The sequence below is a fragment of the Torulaspora delbrueckii genome, chromosome 4 (assembly GCF_000243375.1).
Source record: "Torulaspora delbrueckii CBS 1146 chromosome 4, complete genome".
In the NCBI taxonomy this organism is placed as follows: domain Eukaryota; kingdom Fungi; phylum Ascomycota; class Saccharomycetes; order Saccharomycetales; family Saccharomycetaceae; genus Torulaspora; species Torulaspora delbrueckii.
The window spans coordinates 825,108-849,128 of record NC_016504.1 but is presented as its reverse complement, the minus strand read 5'-3'; the positions used below and the strand labels follow the sequence as shown (position 1 = coordinate 849,128).

General features: G+C 42.8%; 13 protein-coding genes across 13 annotated transcripts; 7 read left to right on the top strand and 6 right to left on the bottom strand.

Moving 5' to 3' along the window:
- Nucleotides 1-69: 69 nt before the first annotated feature.
- Nucleotides 70-1,620, top strand: PRP9 (SF3a splicing factor complex subunit PRP9; the record flags this gene model as incomplete). The annotated part of the gene is made up of 1 exon (XM_003681209.1): nt 70-1,620. The coding sequence occupies one exon, from the start codon at nt 70-72 to the stop codon at nt 1,618-1,620; it is 1,551 nt and encodes a 516-aa protein (XP_003681257.1).
- Nucleotides 1,621-1,790: 170 nt separating this feature from the next.
- ARP2 (actin-related protein 2) lies at nt 1,791-3,037 on the top strand (the record flags this gene model as incomplete). Its single annotated transcript, XM_003681208.1, has 2 exons — nt 1,791-1,812; nt 1,884-3,037. 2 exons carry the CDS (start codon nt 1,791-1,793, stop codon nt 3,035-3,037), a joined length of 1,176 nt encoding a protein of 391 aa, XP_003681256.1.
- Nucleotides 3,038-3,211: 174 nt separating this feature from the next.
- On the bottom strand, nt 3,212-5,599 carry MPS1 (serine/threonine/tyrosine protein kinase MPS1; the record flags this gene model as incomplete). Its single annotated transcript, XM_003681207.1, has 1 exon — nt 3,212-5,599. The coding sequence occupies one exon, from the start codon at nt 5,597-5,599 to the stop codon at nt 3,212-3,214; it is 2,388 nt and encodes a 795-aa protein (XP_003681255.1).
- Nucleotides 5,600-6,044: 445 nt separating this feature from the next.
- MRX9 (Mrx9p) lies at nt 6,045-7,175 on the bottom strand (the record flags this gene model as incomplete). The annotated part of the gene is made up of 1 exon (XM_003681206.1): nt 6,045-7,175. One exon carries the CDS (start codon nt 7,173-7,175, stop codon nt 6,045-6,047), a length of 1,131 nt encoding a protein of 376 aa, XP_003681254.1.
- Nucleotides 7,176-7,311: 136 nt separating this feature from the next.
- APM4 (Apm4p) lies at nt 7,312-8,760 on the bottom strand (the record flags this gene model as incomplete). Its single annotated transcript, XM_003681205.1, has 1 exon — nt 7,312-8,760. The coding sequence occupies one exon, from the start codon at nt 8,758-8,760 to the stop codon at nt 7,312-7,314; it is 1,449 nt and encodes a 482-aa protein (XP_003681253.1).
- A 926-nt stretch (nt 8,761-9,686) lies between these two features.
- Nucleotides 9,687-11,057, top strand: PRS5 (ribose phosphate diphosphokinase subunit PRS5; the record flags this gene model as incomplete). Its single annotated transcript, XM_003681204.1, has 1 exon — nt 9,687-11,057. The coding sequence occupies one exon, from the start codon at nt 9,687-9,689 to the stop codon at nt 11,055-11,057; it is 1,371 nt and encodes a 456-aa protein (XP_003681252.1).
- A 186-nt stretch (nt 11,058-11,243) lies between these two features.
- RTK1 (putative serine/threonine protein kinase RTK1) lies at nt 11,244-13,307 on the bottom strand (the record flags this gene model as incomplete). Its single annotated transcript, XM_003681203.1, has 1 exon — nt 11,244-13,307. One exon carries the CDS (start codon nt 13,305-13,307, stop codon nt 11,244-11,246), a length of 2,064 nt encoding a protein of 687 aa, XP_003681251.1.
- A 209-nt stretch (nt 13,308-13,516) lies between these two features.
- MAM3 (Mam3p) lies at nt 13,517-15,370 on the bottom strand (the record flags this gene model as incomplete). The annotated part of the gene is made up of 1 exon (XM_003681202.1): nt 13,517-15,370. The coding sequence occupies one exon, from the start codon at nt 15,368-15,370 to the stop codon at nt 13,517-13,519; it is 1,854 nt and encodes a 617-aa protein (XP_003681250.1).
- An 842-nt stretch (nt 15,371-16,212) lies between these two features.
- Nucleotides 16,213-17,400, top strand: TDEL0D04540 (glycerol-3-phosphate dehydrogenase family protein; the record flags this gene model as incomplete). Its single annotated transcript, XM_003681201.1, has 1 exon — nt 16,213-17,400. The coding sequence occupies one exon, from the start codon at nt 16,213-16,215 to the stop codon at nt 17,398-17,400; it is 1,188 nt and encodes a 395-aa protein (XP_003681249.1).
- A 195-nt stretch (nt 17,401-17,595) lies between these two features.
- On the top strand, nt 17,596-18,840 carry ARG1 (argininosuccinate synthase; the record flags this gene model as incomplete). Its single annotated transcript, XM_003681200.1, has 1 exon — nt 17,596-18,840. One exon carries the CDS (start codon nt 17,596-17,598, stop codon nt 18,838-18,840), a length of 1,245 nt encoding a protein of 414 aa, XP_003681248.1.
- A 24-nt stretch (nt 18,841-18,864) lies between these two features.
- TDEL0D04520 (dipeptidyl-peptidase III) lies at nt 18,865-20,925 on the top strand (the record flags this gene model as incomplete). The annotated part of the gene is made up of 1 exon (XM_003681199.1): nt 18,865-20,925. One exon carries the CDS (start codon nt 18,865-18,867, stop codon nt 20,923-20,925), a length of 2,061 nt encoding a protein of 686 aa, XP_003681247.1.
- A 283-nt stretch (nt 20,926-21,208) lies between these two features.
- TDEL0D04510 (uncharacterized protein) lies at nt 21,209-22,114 on the top strand (the record flags this gene model as incomplete). Its single annotated transcript, XM_003681198.1, has 1 exon — nt 21,209-22,114. The coding sequence occupies one exon, from the start codon at nt 21,209-21,211 to the stop codon at nt 22,112-22,114; it is 906 nt and encodes a 301-aa protein (XP_003681246.1).
- Nucleotides 22,115-22,370: 256 nt separating this feature from the next.
- On the bottom strand, nt 22,371-23,774 carry RPN4 (stress-regulated transcription factor RPN4; the record flags this gene model as incomplete). The annotated part of the gene is made up of 1 exon (XM_003681197.1): nt 22,371-23,774. The coding sequence occupies one exon, from the start codon at nt 23,772-23,774 to the stop codon at nt 22,371-22,373; it is 1,404 nt and encodes a 467-aa protein (XP_003681245.1).
- Nucleotides 23,775-24,021: the final 247 nt, after the last annotated feature.

Sequence of the window (24,021 nt, the reverse complement as noted above, 5' to 3'; positions counted from 1 at the left end):
TTATAATTTTTTCAACAAATCGATGAACTCAAAGACTCAATAACAACTCAGTGAAAAGATTGTGTGGTTATGAACACTTTGGAGAGTCGAAGGTCTCATTTAGAAGATTTGGAAGTTATCGAACAGTCTATAGCTTCAAGGTTTGAGAGAAATCCTGGGCTTTATTATGGCTATTTACAGAAGAGAGCGCTGATCGATGATATACCGTTGAGTTCATCGATAACAAACGCATACAATGCCAACAGAATTTACAAGGCTAAAAGATCGAAACGGAACAGAAAGCAGTTTGTACTGCAGCAACATGAGATTGATCTTTTTCTTCAAGAGTCTATGCGAAAGCTAAGGGATTTAGGATCTCTTAAAGGGCCGGTCAACACGCATTCCCTGAGAGATGAAGAAGCCACATTTGAGATCTTCAAGCAGAACTTGGAGGAAATAAAGGACAAATACAAGGATTTAGGGTCAGACTCTTTGTTTTCAGATGTCAATGAGGAAATTTCGAAGCACGCCATGTTTTCAGCTTTGACGACAGACTCAAAACCGGTCACAATCCTATCAAGAAGTGCCAAGAATCTACGACTAAATGATGTCTTTAGTAGGGAAGAACAATACGGGGAGTACTTGGATTTGGATAGGTTCCATTCATCATGGTTGAACGTCATTCGTAGTACCGAATGCACATTGTTGCAGTTTTACAGTATTCTGGAAAAATTCCTAGATGATCGACAATATATACTTGCACCTCCAATGGACAGAAAGAATGGTAGGTACGCTGAATTTTTGGTTGAGATTAGTAATTACTTGGAGAAATTCTTCCAAAAAGCCAATGTTCTTTTAAACCACACCAAATTGGAGAGAAGAATTCAGTCCGAGTTCAGCAGGTCGCTAGCCACTCCTTTACACACCGGGGGAAAAGGGTTTTACTGCATTGCATGCTGTAAATGGTTTAAGGTTCCCACCGTTTTCGACAGCCACTTGACTGGAAAACACCATAAGAATAATCTGAGTAAGAGAAGCAAACATCTTCAAGCTGAGTATAAGCTTCATAGGTATCTCACACTTCTTTCAGAGGAGTTCAGACGAACAAGGGAATTTACTGAACGAAAGGTGGCTTTTACTGCGGAAGAGAGGATGCAAGAAATGGCCAGGTTGAATCACGACTACCATGCACCAGACTACGGACCAGATGAAAAAGAGCAAGAAGATCCGGATTCAAATAAAGCTGAATTAGATAAGAACTCAGCCCTTGGAGGCTCCTTCGATTTGCCTTTGGGTGCAGACGGACTGCCGATACCCTATTGGCTTTACAAGCTCCAAGGGCTTGACGTCGAATACTCTTGCGAAATTTGCACCAACCAGACTTACAAAGGTCGCCGCGCCTTCGAGAAGCATTTCCTCGAGCCCACGCATACGTTCCATCTCAAATGTCTGGGCATTGAGCCCTCTATAACTTTCAAGGGCATTACGGGCATCCAAGAAGCCCAGGACCTATGGCGCCAGACCTCCTCCAGAAATCGTCCCCAAACACAGAAGAAGATAGATCTAGAGGTGGAGGACCAAGAGGGCAATGTCCTGACACAGAAAGTCTACCAAGAACTCAAGAAGCAGGGCCTTGTATAGCTGTATAGCTTGAGAATACTACAAACACGTGACCGTTAGAGATTTTTTGACGGTTTTCTTCAATAAGTTCGAAAAGGGGCCCATCTAGATGAGTTAAATGGTATTATCTGCAGTCAATTACTTATCTCAGGCGAGTGTACAGTCCCTACGAAGACTTTGCTAATCTAGATATGGATCCGCATAATCCAATTGGTATGTCCAATGTATATTTAGGAGTCCGGATAGTTCAACTTACTAACTTGAAAATTTGTGTTATAATACAGTCCTCGATCAAGGTACCGGTTTTGTGAAGATCGGCCGTGCCGGTGAGAACTTCCCTGACCACACTTTCCCATCAATTGTTGGTAGGCCCATCTTAAGAGCTGAAGAGCGTGCCAATGTGTCGACCCCGTTGAAAGATATTATGATTGGTGACGAGGCTAGTGACGTACGTTCCTACTTACAGATCTCGTATCCTATGGAGAATGGTATCATCAAGAATTGGACTGATATGGAGCTCCTGTGGGACTATGCATTTTTTGACCAGATGAAATTACCAACGACTTCCAATGGTAAGATCCTTTTGACAGAGCCTCCAATGAACCCAGTGAAAAATAGAGAACAAATGTGCGAGGTTATGTTTGAAAAGTACGATTTCGGTGGGGTTTACGTCGCAATTCAAGCAGTCTTGGCGCTTTATGCCCAAGGTTTGTCGTCGGGTGTGGTCGTAGACTCTGGTGATGGTGTTACGCATATCGTGCCCGTTTACGAGTCTGTGGTTTTGAACCATTTGACCAGAAGATTGGACGTTGCTGGTAGAGATGTGACCAGACATTTGATTGATCTTCTCTCGCGCCGTGGGTATGCTTTCAACAGAAGTGCAGATTTCGAAACCGTCCGTCAAATAAAGGAAAAGGTGTGTTACGTCTCCTACGATTTGGATCTAGATACAAAGCTGGCAAGGGAGACCACGACGCTAGTTGAAAACTACGAATTACCCGATGGTAGAGTCATTAAAGTGGGTCAGGAAAGATTCGAGGCACCCGAATGTCTATTCCAACCCAGTCTTGTTGATGTCGAGCAAGCTGGTGTAGGCGAGCTACTTTTCAATACTATTCAAACAGCTGACGTGGACATTAGAAGTGCGTTGTATAGAGCTATCGTGCTCTCCGGTGGTTCTAGTATGTATCCTGGTTTGCCTTCGCGGTTAGAGAAAGAGTTGAAGCAACTATGGTTTACGAGAGTGCTACATAATGATGCATCAAGACTGGATAAATTCAAGGTGAGGATTGAAGATCCACCAAGAAGGAAGCACATGGTATTCATTGGAGGTGCCGTTTTAGCGAATATAATGGCTGACAAGGATCATATGTGGCTAAGTAAACAGGAATGGCAAGAAAGTGGTCCTGCTGCTATGGCCAAATTTGGACCTAGATAGGATGGTACATGAACAGAAAAATCTTGATAAATATGCACATATCATTAAGGTAATATAAGAAATAGATAAGGAAAATTTACTAGCAAGGTACAGTCATCTAATGAAGTAGTATTGACGAGGATTATGCTGTGATCCCCAAAATGCAATTATTAAATATATGACTCTTATGTATACCTATAGTCTGAAATCTGATAACCTACTCAAAACATCATCAGCTAGCTCCTCCACTTTTTCTTTTGAAACTTCTTTCTGATCAGCGCCATACCTTACTGCGTTCTTGATCAAATCCCTAATGAAAAATGGTGTGACCATGAGAGGCTTCAAAAAATTGCTTTCGAGTACTTCATCAACAGTCAGCCTTTTATCTGGATTACGCGTCAAACATGCTTTCATTGTATCTAAAGCAGAGCGCGGTATAGTTTCATCTCTTGAAGTCTTGTCCGAGAAGATAATTTTGACATCGGGATTCATAATGGCAAGTAGCCTGTTTTGACCCTGGAAGCCACCATAAGGCGGTCTTCCATAAATCATTTGATAGATAATGCAACCGCAGGACCATATGTCGGAGGGTTTGCCTACTTTCCATCTGTTTTGTTGCTGATATTTCTCGTCATCCTGAGTGTAGTTCATAGCAACTAAGGCTTCGGGAGCCATGTAGTTTGGCGTTCCTATCTGGTTCTCACGGTATATATTGACCGTGTGATCAGGAACCGCGTTAGCAATACCAAAGTCGATAATTTTCAAAATACCTTTGACAAAGACAAAATTGGCTGGCTTCAAGTCGGAGTGGACTATTCCAGAATCATGCACGACTTTTACGCAGCGTAACATTTCCCTCGCATGATATCGTACAAATTCCATGTCGAGAGGCATTCCAGCTCTATGATTTAGAATCCGAGACAAATCATGATCACCGCATTCCATTATCAAATACAAAACACCGTGCTCCATCTCATGGTCAACTAACTGTACCACCCGATTCTGATTTTCCAGTTTCTTCAAAAGCTCGATCTCACCTTTAAACCCGCTTACACTCGAGTCGTCAAATTCATCAAAAACTACTCTTTTCAAAGCATACACATTATTACTGCGGTCTCGAACTTTGTAGACCTTGGATGAGCCGCCTCGACCCAATAGTTCCACTTTTTCGTATTCTACATCATTAACCTTCACCACGTTTTTCCTCGATTGTCCTTGACTGGGTTTAGGTTCCAGTATCTCCACTCGTTTTGTAGCTCGTGGTTTAGGTGGTTCTCTATTAAGATACTCCTCCTTGTTGACATATGGTTCTGGCAAATGCGACTCGCTAAGCTGCTCCTGCGTTCTGATCGGCTTGAATCGCTTGGGCTGCTGCAAGGACTCTTGGCTATTCCTGTTTATATCGATGTTAGCAAGTGCTTCTCTCTTCTTAAAAGAGCTTTCTAGGGTATACTGTTCACGTTGTGCATACTGTTTTGTGAGATTTTTGCCATGATCTGCTGCTGGCTTTGAAGTAACAACTGGTTGATCGATTAAAAAGTTCTTCTTAGGATAAGCAAGCGGTGAAGAGAATGAGCTTTGAAAGCTTGTTTTTGCTGCAGATGAAACAGAGGTATCTGATAGCTTCCTCCTCGGATATAAAGGCATTGAGCTTTCTCTCCTGATAGAGTTTCCAGAACTCGAAATTGAGGAAAATGATCGCTGCACTTTGTTGGTCAGTGCCTCTCTAGATGATATACTTTTCTGCAAAGCCATTTGGTGAATCTCTTCTCTTTGACGCTCAAAGTATACTTTTGATAATTTCGGGAGTTCGCTACTTGATAGATTGTGCAGTTTCAGGTACTGTACTGGATTCATATCACCAAAGTCGATCGATTTGTAATCTAGAACATCTCTTGTTCGCGTTTCCTTTTTCGTTAAATCGGGTTTGATCTCTGCAGGTGACTGAACCTCACGGTGTTCCTCCAGTGGAGTATTGTCAGTTTGTTGTACCATCTGAACGTTCCCAATACTAAGGTCTGACATATCGGCACCATTTGTAGATGATGCACGCTTAGCTGGTCCTAAAACGCCGATCCTGGTTCCATGTAAGAACCGCCGGCTTCTCCTCTGCGCGTGTCTTGTAGTAAGTTCTTCCCTCATATTCTGTTGCATACTCTTGATTCTTCCAAAACTTGTCTCTAAGTCGCTCGCTGGTATCTTAATTCCGTTGGTATCCATCGTTGTCATACTCGGTTGCTGATTGAACCTGGACTGAGCAAAGATAGTTGATTGTGAAGGCTCTCCTGAGTTTGCAGAGACATATGTCTGACTGAAAGATGTCTGGTTATTACTCCCAGAAAAGTAATCTGTATTCGTTGGTCCGAATCTTGTCTTTAATTCTCTTTTGAAGCTGTTAGGAGACGGTTCACCCCTCCGTACCATTGACGGAGCCATATTTTCTTTCTCCATGAGCAGTGCAACGCCAAAATCACTCAGCTTGGGAGGTCCAGTAATCTTTTCATCATCAGAGTCATCTTTGTATGCTGCGTGCGATTTTTTTCGTTCTAGCGATGAAGGGTATATGCCCAAATATTCCGACATTCGCTTATTCGTAGACTATTTGCATGGAAAACTTGGCCAGCCTAATAGAAGGTCTCCTCAACAACTGAAGGATACGTGTAAATATCGAACCGAATGGCAAACGTTGTAATGCCTTGTAATGTATTCTTGACGGTGATGCTTTTATTCTCCAGAGATCTGCAATGTTTACTTTCGTTTGTTTTCATATAAAACACAAAGCAGCGATAATATAAAAACCACGTGATGTCAAAGTGATGAGGTTATAAGTATACAGTATATATGCTTAGCGTTGCTTAGATGGACAATGCTACTCATGGCTGTGGTTCGTGAAGAAGATCATAAGTCTTCACTTCTCTTCCTACTTGTGCCGCTTCAGTGACTTTCGACCTCTTGAAAATACGATATGCACTGCCCAATATCTCGTAATCGTATTTGAGGGAGCTGCATGTTTCAATGTGATTTTTCATCAATTGTTGCTCTTAACAGTGTACTCCGTATGGCCGTCTGAATCCTCCTTGGAATCATATTTGGAGTACCAATCGCCCGATCGTCCATCAGTGGAAATCACAAACAGTTTTGTCGAAAAGTTGGTCACAGGTTGCACGGCTATCACCATCTGACACTCTGCATCAGTTTCCGAGATACTCGAAAGGAACTCGAGATAGTTTGCGCCATTCGTTCCTTCAAACAAACCCTGCAATAAGGCTAGAGATACGTTGGCAAGGTGCTTCCTGGGATTAGAATTCGATTTCAAGTATAGGGGAAACACCAACAACATGATGAGTTCTCCGTCCCCCACTTGAGCATTTGTCTTATATTGCGTTGTATCCAGTTCCAACTGGTAATTGTCTTCAACCCAACGGCCCACGTCGTCTCCGAGGAAATAATTTCTGATGCCCTGCTCATTGGTCTCGATTGCCTCCAGTAAGCGATCATCTATAAAACGCAAAAGCTTATCAGCTTTTGCGGATGAAAACTTATCAAGCCTTGCTCTCAAGTCAGCGTCGAAGCTTTTCAAGAGATCTTCAAATACCTTGGCGTTTTGTTGTTCCAATCTAACGATTTTATCCAGACTCTTGACATGTAAAGCCTTGACCGTGTTGTAATTAACCTTCATCGTACTTGTTTTTAAATGTCTTAGGATATCTTGAAATAGAACCTTTCGCTTCCATTTGCTGAATTGATAGGCACATATGCCAGCAATTATCAGAGGGAAGAAAAACGTGAAAATAAACGGCAGCACCGCAAATAGTAGCATGAGGAAGCCTATTCCCGTTAGTACAGCCACAATAGGCGAAATTCGATAGACCTTAAACGGAGGTTGATTAGGATATGGAGGCATGTATCGCGGTGTAGTGGTATGGAATAACCTGTTGCCAACGAAACTCAATGGCCGCACATAAGGAGAGTGTCTTGTGAGAGTTAAAGATCTGCAAGCAGACACTTGTCTGTACCTCTGGACCCATGGCGGGTTTGTAGTTTTGGCTGGTGAGTCTAGTAGGGTAGGACGTGCCAATAGGGAGAAAGCCCTCGAATGCCTAGAAGGAGATAACACATTCAAGCCCAGCCTAATTCGAAGCTGCAGATTCGCATTCATCAGCGACTTCTATTGTTTGACTCTTATAAGTTGATGCTTTTAGTTGTTCATAAGCGATATACCTTGTAAGGTTTCACCTCCTAAAAGGACTGTCACGTGAAGTGCTACCGATGCTATGATCGACTCCATTAGTGTATCAGTACCTAATTTCGTATGATCCCGACTTTGAGATGTACTTGATCCACTTTGCTGTTCTGTATCTTTCATCCTTGTCCGACACTTTGAAATAGCGTACCACTAGGCCCGAATTACTGAACATCATTATTTCAAAATTAAGCGACATTGGAGGTCTTGGCCACTGCTGCACGGTTAATTGAGTAGTATCACTGGAAGGCACAGTCACTGCACTGAGAGTGTTTTCTGTGAGTCCTGTGTATTTTGTAAATTTCCATATCATCGCACTTTCTTCTGGAACAAACTTACACTTGCCATTGGAGACATTGATCTCACAATCCACTGTACCTGGTGGTACAGGGATTCGTAGACTAACGTCCTTAGCGGAAAGTTTTCCTGGGAAGAGTGATTTTAGTGTAACTCGGTAGTCTATTGTGTTGCCTCGACCTATACTGGTGACGATTGGCGTCACCTTGAATGGTAAATTCAAATTGTCTCGCACGCAGTATTTCATCAATTCCATGGATCCGTCTGGTGGAACAAATTTGATAACTCGGTCCTTGTTGAATTTATCAAGAGAGACGCACTGGTGAAACTTGCAGTCTTCTAACATCACTCTGCCCGCAGCCGCTTTTGGAATTGCCTTCTTATTGGCAAAATCCTCCACCTCGCTTATTGAATCATCCCCAAACTCCACACTAAGAGAATCGTTTAATCCAAACTGACAGATGGGCATTCCACTTAGATGGGTAGTCAAGTCAATGGTACCGTCGACATAAGATTTCAAGATAGAGCCATCACGAGATACCAGAATGCTTATCTTCTCATTCACATTCAGAAGCACCTCATTTTTCTTGTACTTGATACCGTGTGGCCTCCATGAGAGGTTCGATGGGTAGTTGGATCCCAGATCTTGCGACATCGATCTATTGTTGCGAGTAAGGAATTTGGGCATTGACAATGTTGAAGAAGAGTCACCAGGGGTCGAAAGATTCAACGAAGACATGGTAAGAAGGTCGGGCCGGTCTAATAGATTGCCACTGATCTGTTTTGGCGGTTTCACGGTCATTTTTGATATCACAGAGTTTAACTCAGTATCTACAGGGATACCGCCTTCTTCGAGGACAGTATCTAGAATCTCGTAACAGTTCATGAAATTCTCTTTCAATGTTCCTTCTTTTGTCAATCCGTAAACGTCCATTATCACATTGAGCTTGTATAGGAATTCCCAAATTGCCCCACTATTGGCATTGCTTCTGCTTACAGCCACCAACCACAAGCTATCGCTACCATCGGATCTTATGTGATGGAATGTGGTAGAACCCAAAGTCAGAATCGGTGATCTAACATCTAAATTATTGATCACTTGAATCCGGAAGATGTCAGATATCGACTTCTTCAACGAACTCTTCATAGTTTTAGCAACAATCAGCTCTCCACGAGATGAGAATATAAGTATGGCACTAATCATTACTAACTAGGCGGAAGCTCTGACGGATTATCCGATTGATGATCTTGGGCGTTTAGGAGTATTTTGTTAGCGCTTTGTTAAAAAGCGTTGTGGATTTATTAATTGCAGAATTATTCATACAGAAGAAGCAATCGAGTCTCAAGATTAGTAAATTGATGTTGCTTTCTTCATGAATGCTAATGATGTCCTGCGATATTCTCTATTATATTTGTGAGCTTCTGGTATATCCGTAAGGGCCTTGCCTTTAATCATTTTAAACCTTTTATCAAAAAAAAACCAAGCCAAAGAATGCTCCTCTTACCTGTAATATAGCTTGCCATAGTTTTAAAAGACATATCCAGCTACTGAACTCTATGTAAAAATTGTAAGCTTGTTTTGACTATGGCGACGCATTATTAGATCGTGACACTTCCAGAAAACCCATGAGAAAAGACGGCACAGAGTCCTCACGTAGTCCAAATCGGCGGCCAGTAACTAATATGCCTGGTGCACCTACTCAACGGTTTCATTTTATAGTTTTTTCTGCAACGATCAGAATTATAAGAGACATGCCGAAATACTAGTCATCGTTCAAGAGAAAATGCTGTGAGTCGAAACAGATTGTTTTAGTAGATAATATTCCTGTCACTATTTCTTCGTCAGTCGATGTACAACTTGTTGGGCTAAAATATCATTGTCCTATCATCCACAGATGCCAAGCTTTAGATAGAGCCGTCGCTACAAGATAGTTAAAACTATAATCGAGAGTTCAGTTGAAATAACTATTAAGGCTACCAGTATCCTGCTGGACTTCAATATCTCGACTAATTCTATTGTATTTTCTCCATGGCTCATCTCTTAAATCGAAAAAAATTTGCAACACTAAGAATTAATTAAACGCTTGCCTGAGTATCAACTTCACAGATAGGCCAACAATAACTCTGCAAATGGGCGATATAGTTATACTTGGTGGGAATTCCCACCCAGAATTGGTCAAGATGATTTGCGACAACTTAGGAGTTCATCCTTCTCGAGTGCAATTAGGAAAGTTCTCGAATGGTGAAACTAGCATTAGCGTCAGCGAATCTGTGCGTGAGAAGGACGTATATGTTATTCAAAGTGGTTGTGGCCATGTGAATGATAGCTTCATGGAATTGTTAATTTTAATCAGTGCGTGTAAGACAGCTTCCGCCTCTCGTGTTACTGCTGTCATGCCATACTTCTGTTACTCCAGACAGCCAGATATTCCCTACACTGCCAAAGGTGCACCATTGATTTCTAAAGTAAAAGAGTCTGGAGCTATTAACGGCAAAGAAGCTCAGTCTCCATTGAATTCGACTTTAATGACCCACAGACCAGGTGAAGATAGTCGCTTTAAGAGCCTGGATACTGCCATACGAGCCACTGCCAACACAATGGACCAGCACAGAAGTCACTCGGGAACGAACCTAAAAAACGTCGCGTCCTTTTCCCGTATTCCTATGATTCCTGGTGGTAAAGAGGCAGGTTCTGCAAGGGCCGATGCCGGTGAACTATTTAACTCTCAAAATGCTGGTTACAAATTATGGGTGGCTCAAGCCGGTACACTAATTGCCAATTTATTGACAACTGCCGGAGCAGATCATGTTATTACCATGGATTTACATGACCCTCAATTCCAAGGGTTTTTCGATATCCCAGTGGACAATTTATATTGTCAGCCAATCGCCCAAAATTATATCCAGCACTGCATTCCAAATTACAAAGAAGCAGTGGTAGTGTCCCCAGATGCTGGTGGTGCCAAGAGAGCCACCGCAATTGCAGATTCTTTGAAATTATCCTTTGCGTTGATTCACAAGGAAAGAAGATCGCAGCTCCTCAAGGGCCCACCAACGACTACAGGTCTTCCAATGGCCTCGAAACCATTGGTTACCACTTTTAATTCCGCTGAGATGCACCCATCGTCTTCTAATTCTAAATATGTCCAAACGACAATGCTAGTTGGTGACGTTAGGAATAAAGTGTGCATATTAGTTGATGATTTAGTTGATACATCATATACTATCACGCGTGCCGCCAAACTGCTGAAGGACCAGGGTGCTACAAAGGTTTATGCCATTGTCACACATGGTATTTTCTCGGGAGATGCATTGAGCAGGATAAGTCAAAGTTGCATCGATAAATTGATCGTTTCCAACTCCGTGCCACAACAAGAAACCATTGAGTATTTGGGCAAGGAGAATGTAGACATATTAGATGTTTCGCGCGTATTTGCAGAAGCTATACGGAGAATTCATAATGGTGAGTCCATATCGATGTTATTTGAACATGGCTGGTAGTTGAGTGGTAAATACTGTAGTAACTATGAATGCCTTTAAATTCAATGGTCTTTGTTGATTTACAGTGTAAATAGTCTGCATAGTTCATTATCAGGCCTTGCTGGTAATGGCTCACCTTTGTTATCTTCTCAAAAGATAGGCGTGAATATAAAAGCATTTGACCTTGACAGGAGTTGAAAAACGTTATTAAGCGTTTTCCTCCTTAAGGACCGGATTGGAAATCTGAACCGGCTCAGCACCAGTGGCCGGTGCATCAGTAGTTTTCGAATCGGGTTTCGTATCATCCTTGGATTGTGCCTCGCTATTATCTTGCGAAGAATCTTTGTGATGATGTTTGTGTGCATGTTCATGATGGTGGCCATGCGAATGCCCATGCCCGTGGTTGTGGCCATGCGAGTGGCCATGGAGATGATCATGTGAGTGTTCGTGATTATGCTTTTCATCCTGAACTTTCTTGATCTTTTCTTCCCTAATAGCTTTTGCTTCAGCCGCACGCTTCTTATTGAGCTCGATCAACTCATCTTCTGTAATGAGATGGTGCTCATGATCACGGGGCTTTCCGTCGTCAAGCGTGCCGTCCTCGTTGGGCTCGCAAACTTCAATAGATTGCAACCATTCATCCTTCATTACGTCGTTCATCAAGATACGTTTCTTTGGGTCTATTCTGAGCATTTGCCCCACCAACTTTCTAGATGACCGCGGCAATAGCTTTAAGATCTTGAAAGGGCCCTTTGTAGTATCCCTTGGGTTATCAGGTTCTTCACAGAAAAGTTTGAACGAAGTATAGTTCTTACGAGGTGCCTTCCAAGGGAATCTTCTCAAGGACATACAATAGAAAGTGATCGCTATTGACCATACATCCACTGGCCGAGGATCATACGTAGCCTGGATCAAGAGTTCTGGAGCCAAATATGGATCCGATCCGACGATTCCTCTTGCCTGTACAATTTCTGGTTCATATGGATACTGGAACACCACTGCGCTACCAAAATCGATCAATTTAAGGATCCCCTGATCAGTTACCACACAATTATCCAATTTCAAATCTCGATGAGCTAGTCCCATAGAATGCAAGTAGTGAACACCACTGCAAATTTGTTTGAAATAACATGCAACCTCGTTTTTTGTCATTAGATCACTCATAACCAAAGTGAAGAAATCATAAGGCACATATTCCATAACCACCAGAAAAGCTTCTCCCTCCTGTAACATATCCAGCGTTTCAATGATATTTGGATGATGTAAAGTGGAGCCTATACAGAACTCTGCTGTAACTTTCTTAGAGAACGCCAATTGACTTTGCTTGGCGTTGTTTCGCAGTCTAAACATCTTGACGGCGAACATCTTACCATCAGTTCTTTCTACAACAGACACAGAGCCCGATGAACCTTCACCGAGCTTTCTACCTGGTACCCCGTATTTCTCAATCAATTCTTTTGCATTATCAGTCTCGTAAATGGTCTTGTGAGTCATTTTAGACTCGTCCGTTCTCACAAAAACACCATGAGATGGTGCAGCTTCATCTGCTTCGTGCTTTAATTTCTGTTCCTGCCTTTCTCTCGTACTAGTATGGGCAAGAGGCTCCGGTTGAATCTTCTTGAAGAATCTCTTCAATTTCAAAGGTTTCTTCTTCTTCTGATGCTCAGCTAGCCCTTCTGAATTTTGAGTAGCCAATTTTGGCACGCTTGAAAGACTGCTGTTCTTGGATCGAGTCAACGACTGATGATCTTCAATCTGTTTCTGTAAAATTTCTACTGGGTGCATATGCGATAGCTCCGAGGATGACGGGCTTAGCATGGTGGTATAGTTATAAGGGTTATGGAGATGGTTCGATAAAGGATTCGTCACTGCTGTTAAAGCTGGATCACCAAAAAAACTTTGGCTACTATTATTGCTACCTGGGGTCACCACTGCCGATTTGCTTTGCCCTTGGCTTGTATACCGAGTCTGTGGAGACTGCGACTTACCATTTGAGTTCACCGATGAATTGGAAGCCTTTGGAGATAGTAGATGACCCAAGAACTCTCTTCCGCTATTCATGTGTTCCTTGTCGTAACTTCTAACATTTTGAGAATGGCCTGCACTCTGCTTTGGATCCTGATGGTTCTTCCCACCAAATAGTTTCCCGAACCCCATCAATTTGCGTTTATTGAATACCGAGGGTATTGAAGAATTGGAGGATGACGAATTGACAGAGTTACCACTATCATGGGGAGCCAATCTGTTCGCCTCCTGATCGTGAATTGGCATGGCCTGAAAGAATATTAACAATAGGGTGGATTAAGTACCCACGAGCTCATCCGCACGATTCTCAACTTTTATTGTTAAGTAATCATCAATTCCTTTGAGTCTCCTTAATCAAAAGCCGAGCTCAAACACTTCATACGGAAAGAGCACCAAGGTCAATGGCTTTTGATGTATATGGACCTATATATATATATATGGATAGTCTAATTGGGCTAATGTCTTGGAGATTTGTTCCTTGTAGAGAGCGAGTGATCGCTCTTGCTCTTCTTTTGATGTAGTGCTGTCGAACTGGAAGGCGACAACGGTATGAAGTTTGAATCGGGGCCGTGTATGGAGTCCTCGACGTAACTTCCGGTGTGATCTGGTGTAACGAGTCTTGAATTTTCATCCCAGCTATTTGCCGGTTCGATGATAGTCTTTGGTACACCTTTGACAGTGATCACGGACTCGACGATACCATTCTTGGTGGATTTATAAGAGGAAGAGATCATCACTGGTTGTCGCTTTGAATGAGATGAAGAATAATCATCATTGTCATCATCTGCATTTGGTGCGGGGCTTGTTCTGGAAGTGACCTGAGACGGTTGGCCAGTCATGTTTGTGAAATCTATAGCTCTCTGTGACATATCCAAGTGCTTGTTGTACAAGTTCTCATCTGCTTTCGATAGCCTATTACTAGGTTTCTTGATAGTAACGTAGGGTTTTTTAACATCTAGAGGGTTAGAAGCAGGATTCGAAGGCATCGCCAATTGATGTGGTTCGAGAGTTTGAGGAGTATGAGCTTCCGAATCCTGTGGGGAGAGCGCATGACTTGGGGAAGATTTGCCCTGAGGATCATCCTTAGTTCTGTCCGTGTACAAATGGTGCAAATACGAAGTAATATGTCTCTTACTCAGTGGTCCCGGTTGCGCACGCATAATCTTTTGATGAATATCGACAAAAACATCCGATTCATCGACAATTTCTTCACCGATCAATTCTTCGATAACGTCTTCGAGCGTGAGAACTCCAAGAGCTCCCATTGAAGAGCCCGGCTCCTCACTCACCACACACATATGCGATTTGCCCTCTTGAAAATAATTCAGGATATTCAAACACGAAGTGTTTGGAGAAGTTTCCGGTAAAGTAGCCAATGGGAAATGGGAAACGGGCAAACAGTCCTCTGGGTCGTAAGAGATCAAAATTCGCACAAGTAACATCCCGATGAAATTTGTAGGTTCATTGGGCAAATAGATGGGAATACGTGAAAAACCTGAATCGAAAATCTCCGCAACATGTTTTTCATCCAAGACAGTATCCGCGCTTATGGTAAAGACGTTCTCAATAGGCGTCATAATTTCCTTAACTTTTTTCTCCTTCAAATCAAGCACTGCAGAAATGATAGTCACTTCATCGTGAGTCAACCTCTCTACACCGCCCATAGTACGGTGCAAAGTCACCAGAGTCTTGAGCCCCGATTTCTTGTACATAGTACCGTGATCTTCTCCAAGCATATAATCTAGTAAAGAAGCGATCGGATACGCCACAGGGTACATCAGATACATAAGCACTAGCACAAAGGGGGCAAAGAACGCCCCCACTTCCAACCCGTATTTCACACATATACTCTGAGGGATAATTTCACCAAAGATGACAATTAAGACCGTTGAGCAAAACACAGCTTGCCAACCGCCACCTAAACATCGATCCAGCACAATCGGCAGAGTTTCGTTGGTGATAACGTTGGATAAAAGCAAAGTCACTAGTACCCAGTGCTTACCACGATTTATCAGCGCCAAGACTTTCCGTGATAGCCGCTGCTCCTGGGCGGTACCAGAGCTGCTGATAACTTTCAGATAGATTTCATCCTGGCCCATAAGCCCGAGAGTCAAACCGGCGAAAACACCACCTAGTAAAACCAACAAAGCAGAGATGAACAGGTACGTGTTACGGTTAGGGTCGACTGTTCCATCACCTTCATGTAAAAGATGGGCATCGCGACGAGCGAGGGGCAAAGAGTGGATAATACGTGGTAGAGCCACAGTCACCACAAAATACGACAACCGGTTAGATCGTCTGAGAGTCATAGGTCGCTGTACAGACCTTCAACTAACCACTGGCGCATCACCGCTTATAGTGAAATATAAGGCCTATAATGAAAGAAAGAGAGTCAACCGCTGTTACCCGGCTCCCCACTGATCGGGTAAAAAAATATAAATACCACAATGGAATGCGTATCAACTAATTCGTAATTTAATTCACCCACCGATACGGCGCTACCTACCAAGCAAAAAAAAAAAAACCAAAAATTAGATCTCTCCTATCTAGCTATCTACCTATCTAGTCAATCAATCACAATCCAAAATATCAAAACGCTAAAATTACGTAACCAAGAATGATAACTTAGGTTGCACTTGCACTTGCACTTGCAGATCCTTGGCCCGTCACGAGCACAAGCGAAACTTTAGCGCGCGGATCAAGATTGTCCCAAAAGTCAATCAAGCAATCAACAACACATGTTGCAAGAATGGGAGAGACAACCGGTACGACACAATCACGTGGGGACCCACGACGACCTTTTTTTTTTCTTCTCGTCGCGCGGCCGAAATCGGAGCCAAGCCATCACGTGCGCTTTTTTGAAAAAGACTGGAGCTGCCCCCTCCGGCGGGCGACGGCCAATGACCCTCTTTCCTTCTTTTTTGGGTCAAATCGGCGTCCGAAAGAAGAGGAAGCCCAAGTGCCACCACGCAACGGGGCTGCCCCTTTGGCCGCTGGTGGGACAAGGATGGACGGTTGCGCAGTGGGCCAGGGCAGCCAATACCAATGCGCACAAACCTATATAAGAGGGCCATGGTCCGCAGCTCCATTGCACTCCATACACTCCTTACACTGCACCATACACTTACACATACACTGCTCCTTACACAACATGGCCGCTTCTGACAGACTGAATCAAACTTCCGAGATCATTTCGCACTCGATGCAGCAGAGCGAGTCGACTACGTCGCTCGCTGCTGCTGACCATCCTTTCAAGGTCACTGTGATCGGTTCTGGTAACTGGGGTACTACTATCGCTAAGGTTGTTGCTGAAAACACCGCTCTTAACCCACAATTGTTCGCGCGCCGCGTAGACATGTGGGTTTTCGATGAAGATATCAAGGGCGAAAAACTAACCGAGATCATCAACACTCGTCATGAGAATGTCAAATATTTGCCAGGCATTGAGCTTCCTGAAAACTTGCACGCCAACCCAGACTTGATAGATTCCGTCAAGGATGTGGATATCATTGTTTTCAATATCCCTCACCAATTTTTGCCAAGAATCGTTCAACAATTAAAGGGTCACGTTGACAGAAAAGTACGTGCTATTTCTTGTTTGAAGGGTTTCGAAGTTGGTGTCAAGGGTGTTCAATTGCTATCCACTTACGTTACTGAAGAATTGGGTATCGAGTGTGGTGCTCTTTCGGGTGCCAACTTGGCTCCTGAAGTGGCTAAGGAACACTGGTCCGAGACCACTGTTGCTTACCACATTCCAGAAGATTTCCGTGGTGAAGGCCACGATGTCGACCACAAAGTGCTAAAAGCTTTGTTCCACAGACCTTACTTCCACGTCAGTGTCATTGAAGATGTTGCTGGTATCTCTATTGCCGGTGCTTTGAAGAATGTTGTGGCTCTAGGTTGCGGTTTCGTCGAAGGTCTGGGCTGGGGTAACAACGCCGCCGCCGCTATTCAGCGTGTTGGTCTAGGTGAGATTATCAAGTTCGGTAAGATGTTCTTCCCAGAATCTAAAGTCGAAACTTACTACCAAGAATCTGCCGGTGTCGCTGATTTGATCACCACCTGTTCTGGTGGTAGAAACGTTCGTGTCGCCAAGGCTATGGCTAAGAACCCTGATAAATCTGCTGAAGATGTGGAAAAAGAGTTGCTAAACGGCCAATCTGCTCAAGGTCTAATTACTTGTAAGGAAGTTCATGAATGGTTAGAACGTTGTAACCATTTGGATGATTTCCCTCTATTTGAAGCCGTTTATCAAATCGTTTACAACAATGTGCCCATGGACAAACTACCGGACATGATCGAAGAACTTGACCTGGGATTGAAGGAGTCCGCACATTGAACAGCATTTTATTTTGTATACTAGCATATTCTGTAGATTTGAAGAATTAGTCATTTATCTATTGATAAGATTTTTCCTCGCCTTTTTTTGGGACAATGAACGGCTCCAGTCCAATTGAGTCGCCTATTAAAGAGAGCAGGATATTTTAGAGTTTCCCAATTTCACAGGTCTCTTTTCCCACAACATCAGCTCAATATGTCTAAAGGAAAGGTTTGTTTGGCTTACTCTGGTGGTTTGGATACCTCTATCATTCTAGCATGGTTGTTGGATGAAGGTTACGAAGTTGTCGCCTTCATGGCTGATGTCGGTCAAGAAGAAGACTTCGATGCTGCTCGTGAAAAGGCTCTTAAGATCGGTGCTACCAAGTACGTTGTTGTCGATTGTCGTGAAGATTTCGTTAACGATATCTTGTTCCCAGCTGTTCAAGTCAATGCCGTTTATGAAGATATCTACTTGTTAGGTACTTCTCTTGCAAGACCAGTCATTGCCAAGGCTCAAATTGATGTCGCAAGACAAGAGGGTTGTTTTGCTGTCTCTCACGGCTGTACCGGTAAAGGTAATGACCAAATTCGTTTCGAATTGGCTTTCTACGCTTTGAAGACAGACGTCAAAGTTATCGCTCCATGGAGATTGCCTGAATTTTTTGAAAGATTCGCTGGTAGAAAGGATTTACTAGACTATGCTGCTGAAAAGGGTATCCCAGTGGCTCAAACTAAGGCTAAACCATGGTCCACTGATGAAAACCAGGCTCATATCTCTTACGAAGCAGGTATCCTAGAGGATCCAGATACTACTCCACCAAAGGATATGTGGAAGCTAACTGTCGATCCAATGGATGCTCCAAACACTCCACAGGACTTGTCCATTGATTTCGAAGTTGGTTTGCCAGTCAAAGTCTCCTATGAACAAGACGGTAAGAAAGTTGAAGTCACCAAGCCAATTGACATCTTCAACCACGTTTCCAACTTGGCTAGAGCTAACGGTGTTGGTAGAATCGATATCGTTGAAGATCGTTACATTAACTTGAAGAGCAGAGGTTGTTACGAACAGGCTCCATTAACTGTCTTGAGAAGAGCTCATGTCGATTTGGAAGGTTTGACTCTAGACAAGGAAGTTCGTGCTTTGAGAGATCAGTTCGTTACTCCAACTTACTCCAAGCTGCTATACAACGGCTCTTACTTCACTCCAGAATGTGAGTTCATTAGATCCATGATTAAGCCATCCCAAAAATCAGTCAACGGTACCGTCAGAGTTAGACTCTACAAGGGTAATGTCATGATCCTAGGTAGATCTTCCAAAACTGAGAAGTTGTACGACCCAACTGAATCCTCCATGGATGAATTGACTGGTTTCTCGCCAATTGACACTTCTGGTTTCATCGCCATTCAAGCCATTAGAGTCAAGAAATACGGTGACGCCAACAAGAACCTTACTCTATAAACGTACATAAGAAACCAATAAAAAATGGTGACGACTCAACGGGTCGCTGACCATGATGCACCAATCACTTTACTCAAGGTTACTGACAAGTTTGAGTTGCTCACTGACAGCGAGCAAAAGTATGCTCATTATATGTCTGCGGCATCTCACGCTGGGACACGAGTGGTGTTAAGACAAGTGTCTCACGAGAGTGAAGCTATATTTGATCTAATACTAGGTCTGCATAGGGATTTACATGGAGAGTACCCTCGGTGTAATGAGACTGGTTTGTATCTTGATTATGTGACACAGTTTCTGGCAAATTTGGGTAATTATAAATCATTTGGCGATTCAAAATTCGTACCTGGTTGTACTAAGCAGTACTTCTACAAATTGTTAGAGTTGGCTAAGTGGGATTTAAATGGTTCTCCTAGATGTCACTGCCCTTTTGCTAGTTGGAAGGAATTGATTGAAGATGGCATTTACAAAGTCGAGGGAAAGGGTTCTCTCGGTTATACTAGTGATGGGTTTACTTCTTCCTACTATATGGGTGAGCCAATCTCTCAGATGGATATGGCTTTGTTAAAACATGAAGTCTTTGGTCCTTTGTCCATTTTACCAGAGAATATTAGGATCAACAAGGTCTCTAACGATAGTTTTGAGATTTGGGTCGCTTCTACTGCCAAAGCCAAACCATTGTACGAGGCAACGACTCTTTCAAATGGTGTCAAAGTATCCTTTAAGTTTGGCGATCACTCTAGGGAAATGCAATGCATAGTGGAATCACTCGAGCACGCCAAGGAATTTGCAGCAAACACTACCCAAAAGAAGATGCTAAAATGGTATATTGAACATTTTAAGACTGGGTCTGGTCAGGCTCATAAGGAATCACAGAAATTATGGGTCAAGGATATCTCCCCCACGATCGAAACAAATATCGGATTCATCGAGACTTACCGTGAACCATCCGGTGTCATTGGAGAATTCGAGTCCTTGGTGGCAATTCAAAATAAAGAACGTACTGAAAAGTTTAGCCAGTTGGTGAACAACGCGCAAGAATTCATCTCATTGTTACCTTGGACCGCTGATTGGGAAAAACCTGTCTTCAACCCACCAGATTTCACCTCTATCGAAGTCCTCACGTTTACCGGGTCGGGAATTCCTGCAGGTATCAATATCCCAAACTATGACGATGTGAGAATTAATATCGGCTTCAAGAACGTCTCTCTGGGTAATATCCTCAGCGCCTCTGCAAAGAGCTCTTCAAAACACCCACCTAGTTTCATCTCGGACCAGGATCGACCAATCTACGAGAAATGGCAAGGAGATTCCTTCGAGGTTCAAGTTGGCATCCATGAACTTTTAGGTCACGGATCTGGTAAATTACTATGCGAAGTTGAAGATGGATTCAATTTCGATGAAAAAAATCCACCATTAGGCTTAGATGGTACACCAGTGACTACTTATTACAAGTTTGGTGAGACTTGGGGATCCAAATTTGGTGCAATGGCTGGACCTTTTGAAGAATGCCGCGCTGAAGTGATCGCCATGTACCTTATCACCAACCGTAAGATACTCGACATTTTTGGGTTCAATACAAAGCAGGATCAAGACGATGTCATCTACGCTGGCTACTTGCAAATGTGTCGCGCAGGTCTAATGGCTTTAGAGTTTTGGGATCCCAACACAGGCAAATGGGGACAGCCACACATGCAGGCAAGATTTTCCATTATGAAGACTTTCTTGAAGCATTCCCCAGATCCAGCATTCTTGTCTTTGATTACAGACGCCGATCAAATTATTGTTAAATTGGAAAGATCCTTGATCGAGACAGCAGGGCATGAATGCATCAAGGATTATTTGAAGCACCTACATATCTACAAGTGTTCCGGCGACTACGAACGAGGAAGCCAGTATTTCAATGACAGATGCACAGTGACCGCTGACTTGGCAAAACTAAGAGATACGGTAATTTCAAAGAGGCTGCCCAGACGTCAGTTCATCCAAACTAATACAAGAATCTCCAATTACAACAAGGTGGTCTTACAGGAGTACGAAGAGACTCCAAAAGGAATGTTGGAATCGTTCATCGAGCGCCAACTATGAACATGGCTGCTAAATTTTTCCTACATTCTTCTTTTTCCATCGCTGGAATGGCTGTAGCAGCAGCCTTTCTTGCAGTCACGATATGGCATCGAGTGACATCGCGGCGTCCAAGGAAGGGCGTCGAGTACGTGGTGCCATTGACAAAAGAAGGAGGTTTGCTGGTTGCAACGATTCGCCAATTATTCTATGTAGTATCTATCAAATTCAATAGATGGTTTCTAACTTACAGTAAGTTTTCAAGAGTTATTCACTGTATAGGAAACACAATAAGATTCAATAAATTATGACAGCCTCGAATGATACTTTGAAGGTTATATTATTAAGGCATGGGCAGAGTGAACTGAATCATGAGAATATATTTTGTGGATGGATTGATGCAAGTTTGACCGACAAGGGTAAGCATCAAGCTCGAAACGCAGCTCAATTGATCCAAAAGTATTGTCAAGATGAGAATGTTGCTCTTCCTCAGGTAGGATATACTTCCAGACTGGTAAGGACCCAACAAACGATAGAAGTCATGCTAGATGAGTTGCATCTCAAGGGGTCTTATGAAGTGGTTCCTGGTATTCAATATGACACCACTGAGAAATTGGAGTCAAACGAAGTGAAAGTGCTTCAAACTTGGAGGTTGAACGAACGTCATTATGGCTCCTGGCAAGGCCAGAGGAAACCCGATATCTTGAAGGAATATGGGAAGGAACAATACATGTATATTAGAAGGGACTACCAGGGTAAACCACCCAAGGCAGATTTGAAACGTGAAATGATACAAGAGGTTAATGATCCTGGTTCATCTACTGGTTACGATTTTAAAGAGCCAAATAGACACAAGAAATATAGCCTCGAGGAAGGATTTGATGTTGAGTTACCAAATAGTGAATCTTTGTGTGATGTGGTTGAGAGGTTGAAACCTTTCTTAAATGACGTTGTTTTGAAGACCGCGAAGGAACACAATCTTCAATCCTGTCTCTTGGTGGGACATGGAAGCTCAGTGAGGTCCATACTTAAAATTTTGCAAGGAATTTCTGATGACGATATCAAAGATGTTGATATTCCTAATGCAACGCCTCTAGTGGTCGAACTGGACAAAGAAACGTTCAAATTTGTCAATCGGTACTATTTGGACCCAGAAACTGCCAACAAAGACGCCGAAAAGGTTCGCCAAGAGGGCTTTCAAAACAATCCTTAGTAACATATCAAGATAGATTGATGAACAATAATTTATAGACTTATACAGCCATTTATTAAAAGGTTTCTTAACAAAACCATTATTCCTAATGTACACAAAGTGCTATCTACATGTGTCTTTTATTGGAGTTTTATCAGAGCTTCAATTGGTGATCAGCAAACGGTATTAGGCATCAAAAATGCAAATGAGATGGAGGGGTATGATTCGATGTTCGAAACATCATGATGCAACTCGCACGCGAGTGAAGAAAAGAAGACTATCCGACGACGTAGCCAATATTATCTCTGGCATATCTGGTAAGTTCCTGACGTTGTTCGAGCGATAGATTTTCGTGTTTTGATTTGATATGTCTAGTTAGAGCATCTAACCGTGAAAACGTCTTTTGATAACCTTCTTGACCCAGCGAACTTATGCATTCCGAACAACGGAAAACAGCCTTTTTCTTTGCGTGTATTGTGTTCTGATGCCTGGTTAAATCGTAGGACCTCGAGAATTGAGCAGAACAAGGTTGTTCCGTGATAGAATTCATAATCATGCAGGTATAAATTTCGGTCCCATTTGACGACTCGGTAGTGATGTGCTCTGGAGGTGAGGGAGATTGATGGTTCCTCTTATTCGTAACGACTTTTCTTCTCGATGTCGATGACGGGCTAGAACCACCGACACTTGACGATAACTTTCGCCTGGTAGCAGCTTTGCTCGATTGGCTCTTAACGACAGGTAGTATTGGTGGAGTACTCTCTGATTTTGTTCGGCTTTCTGCGGTGGGAGGATTGTTGTATACCACACTTTCCTTTCTATCGTTCCTTAGAGATGGCTCATATAAATCGTCTTCATCAATCATGTTATCATCTTCCTCTTCATCATCAACAACAGCGATATCAGATGTTATATTATGGCTGCTTTCCTTATCGTCATAATTCGAATGCACCATATTGGAATCGACAAAATTGCATGAGTTGAACACTCTCCCTTCAGTTTCATTCCTATCTCCCTGTAAATTGTAAGCATGCTGCAATGGTAAGTTTTGAACATCGTCATCATCTTCGTCATCACTCAAATCGTCATCGTCAGCTGCAAATTCATGATCAAAAATCATTCTCGCATCCTCATTGCTCAATGCAACATTACTGTCCTGTAATGGCCAGTAAACTTTCGGATCGTACGACGTATCGTACCCTATCAGTTCATCATCAGACTGTGATGAATAGCCAAAGTCGCCCGCATGCATAACATCGTTTGTCACCTTGACATCGTAGGGCAGTTGTTCCTTCATATGAAAAGGATTGGCCACTTTCATTACACTATGCAAGTTGACAGTCTTTTGCACAGGTGTAGTAGCCATTGCGGCCCTATTACTTGACTGTTTTTGCATCGATGTGGTAGTCAAAGACGGGTCCGCGTACTTGTTGAAGATCTTGTACTGTTGAGAATCAGATTCCTGTGGAGAAGTCCAGTAGTAATCATTTGCACCTCCATTTGGGTCCGAATGGTTATCATTATTCGTGTGCTCATCAAATGAAAGCTGAAGAGGTAACTCCATCACGTTCTTCGACTTCGCCATACTCAATGGATGATGATGTCCAGCATGCATGTTGTATAACTCATCTTCCAAAATGTCCGTTAAGGTCCTATTCAGCGCTAGTTCAGTAGAGGTCATATCACTTTACCTCAAATGTATATCCTTCTTGAAAATAAATCCAATCTTTCTTCTCTTTTATATTCTGATTACCTCGTTTGCGGTCTATTAGTAATCGGTTTCAACCACGTACTAAGAAAGATAAAAAAACTCCAGAAAACTTGCAACTTGCAACATATAAAAGTTATAGCCTAGCTTATCCAAATTCAGATACCACCAAGCTCGTTGGCAGTCTCTGACACGTCCAACTTCAAGCTCGTTTGAAGTT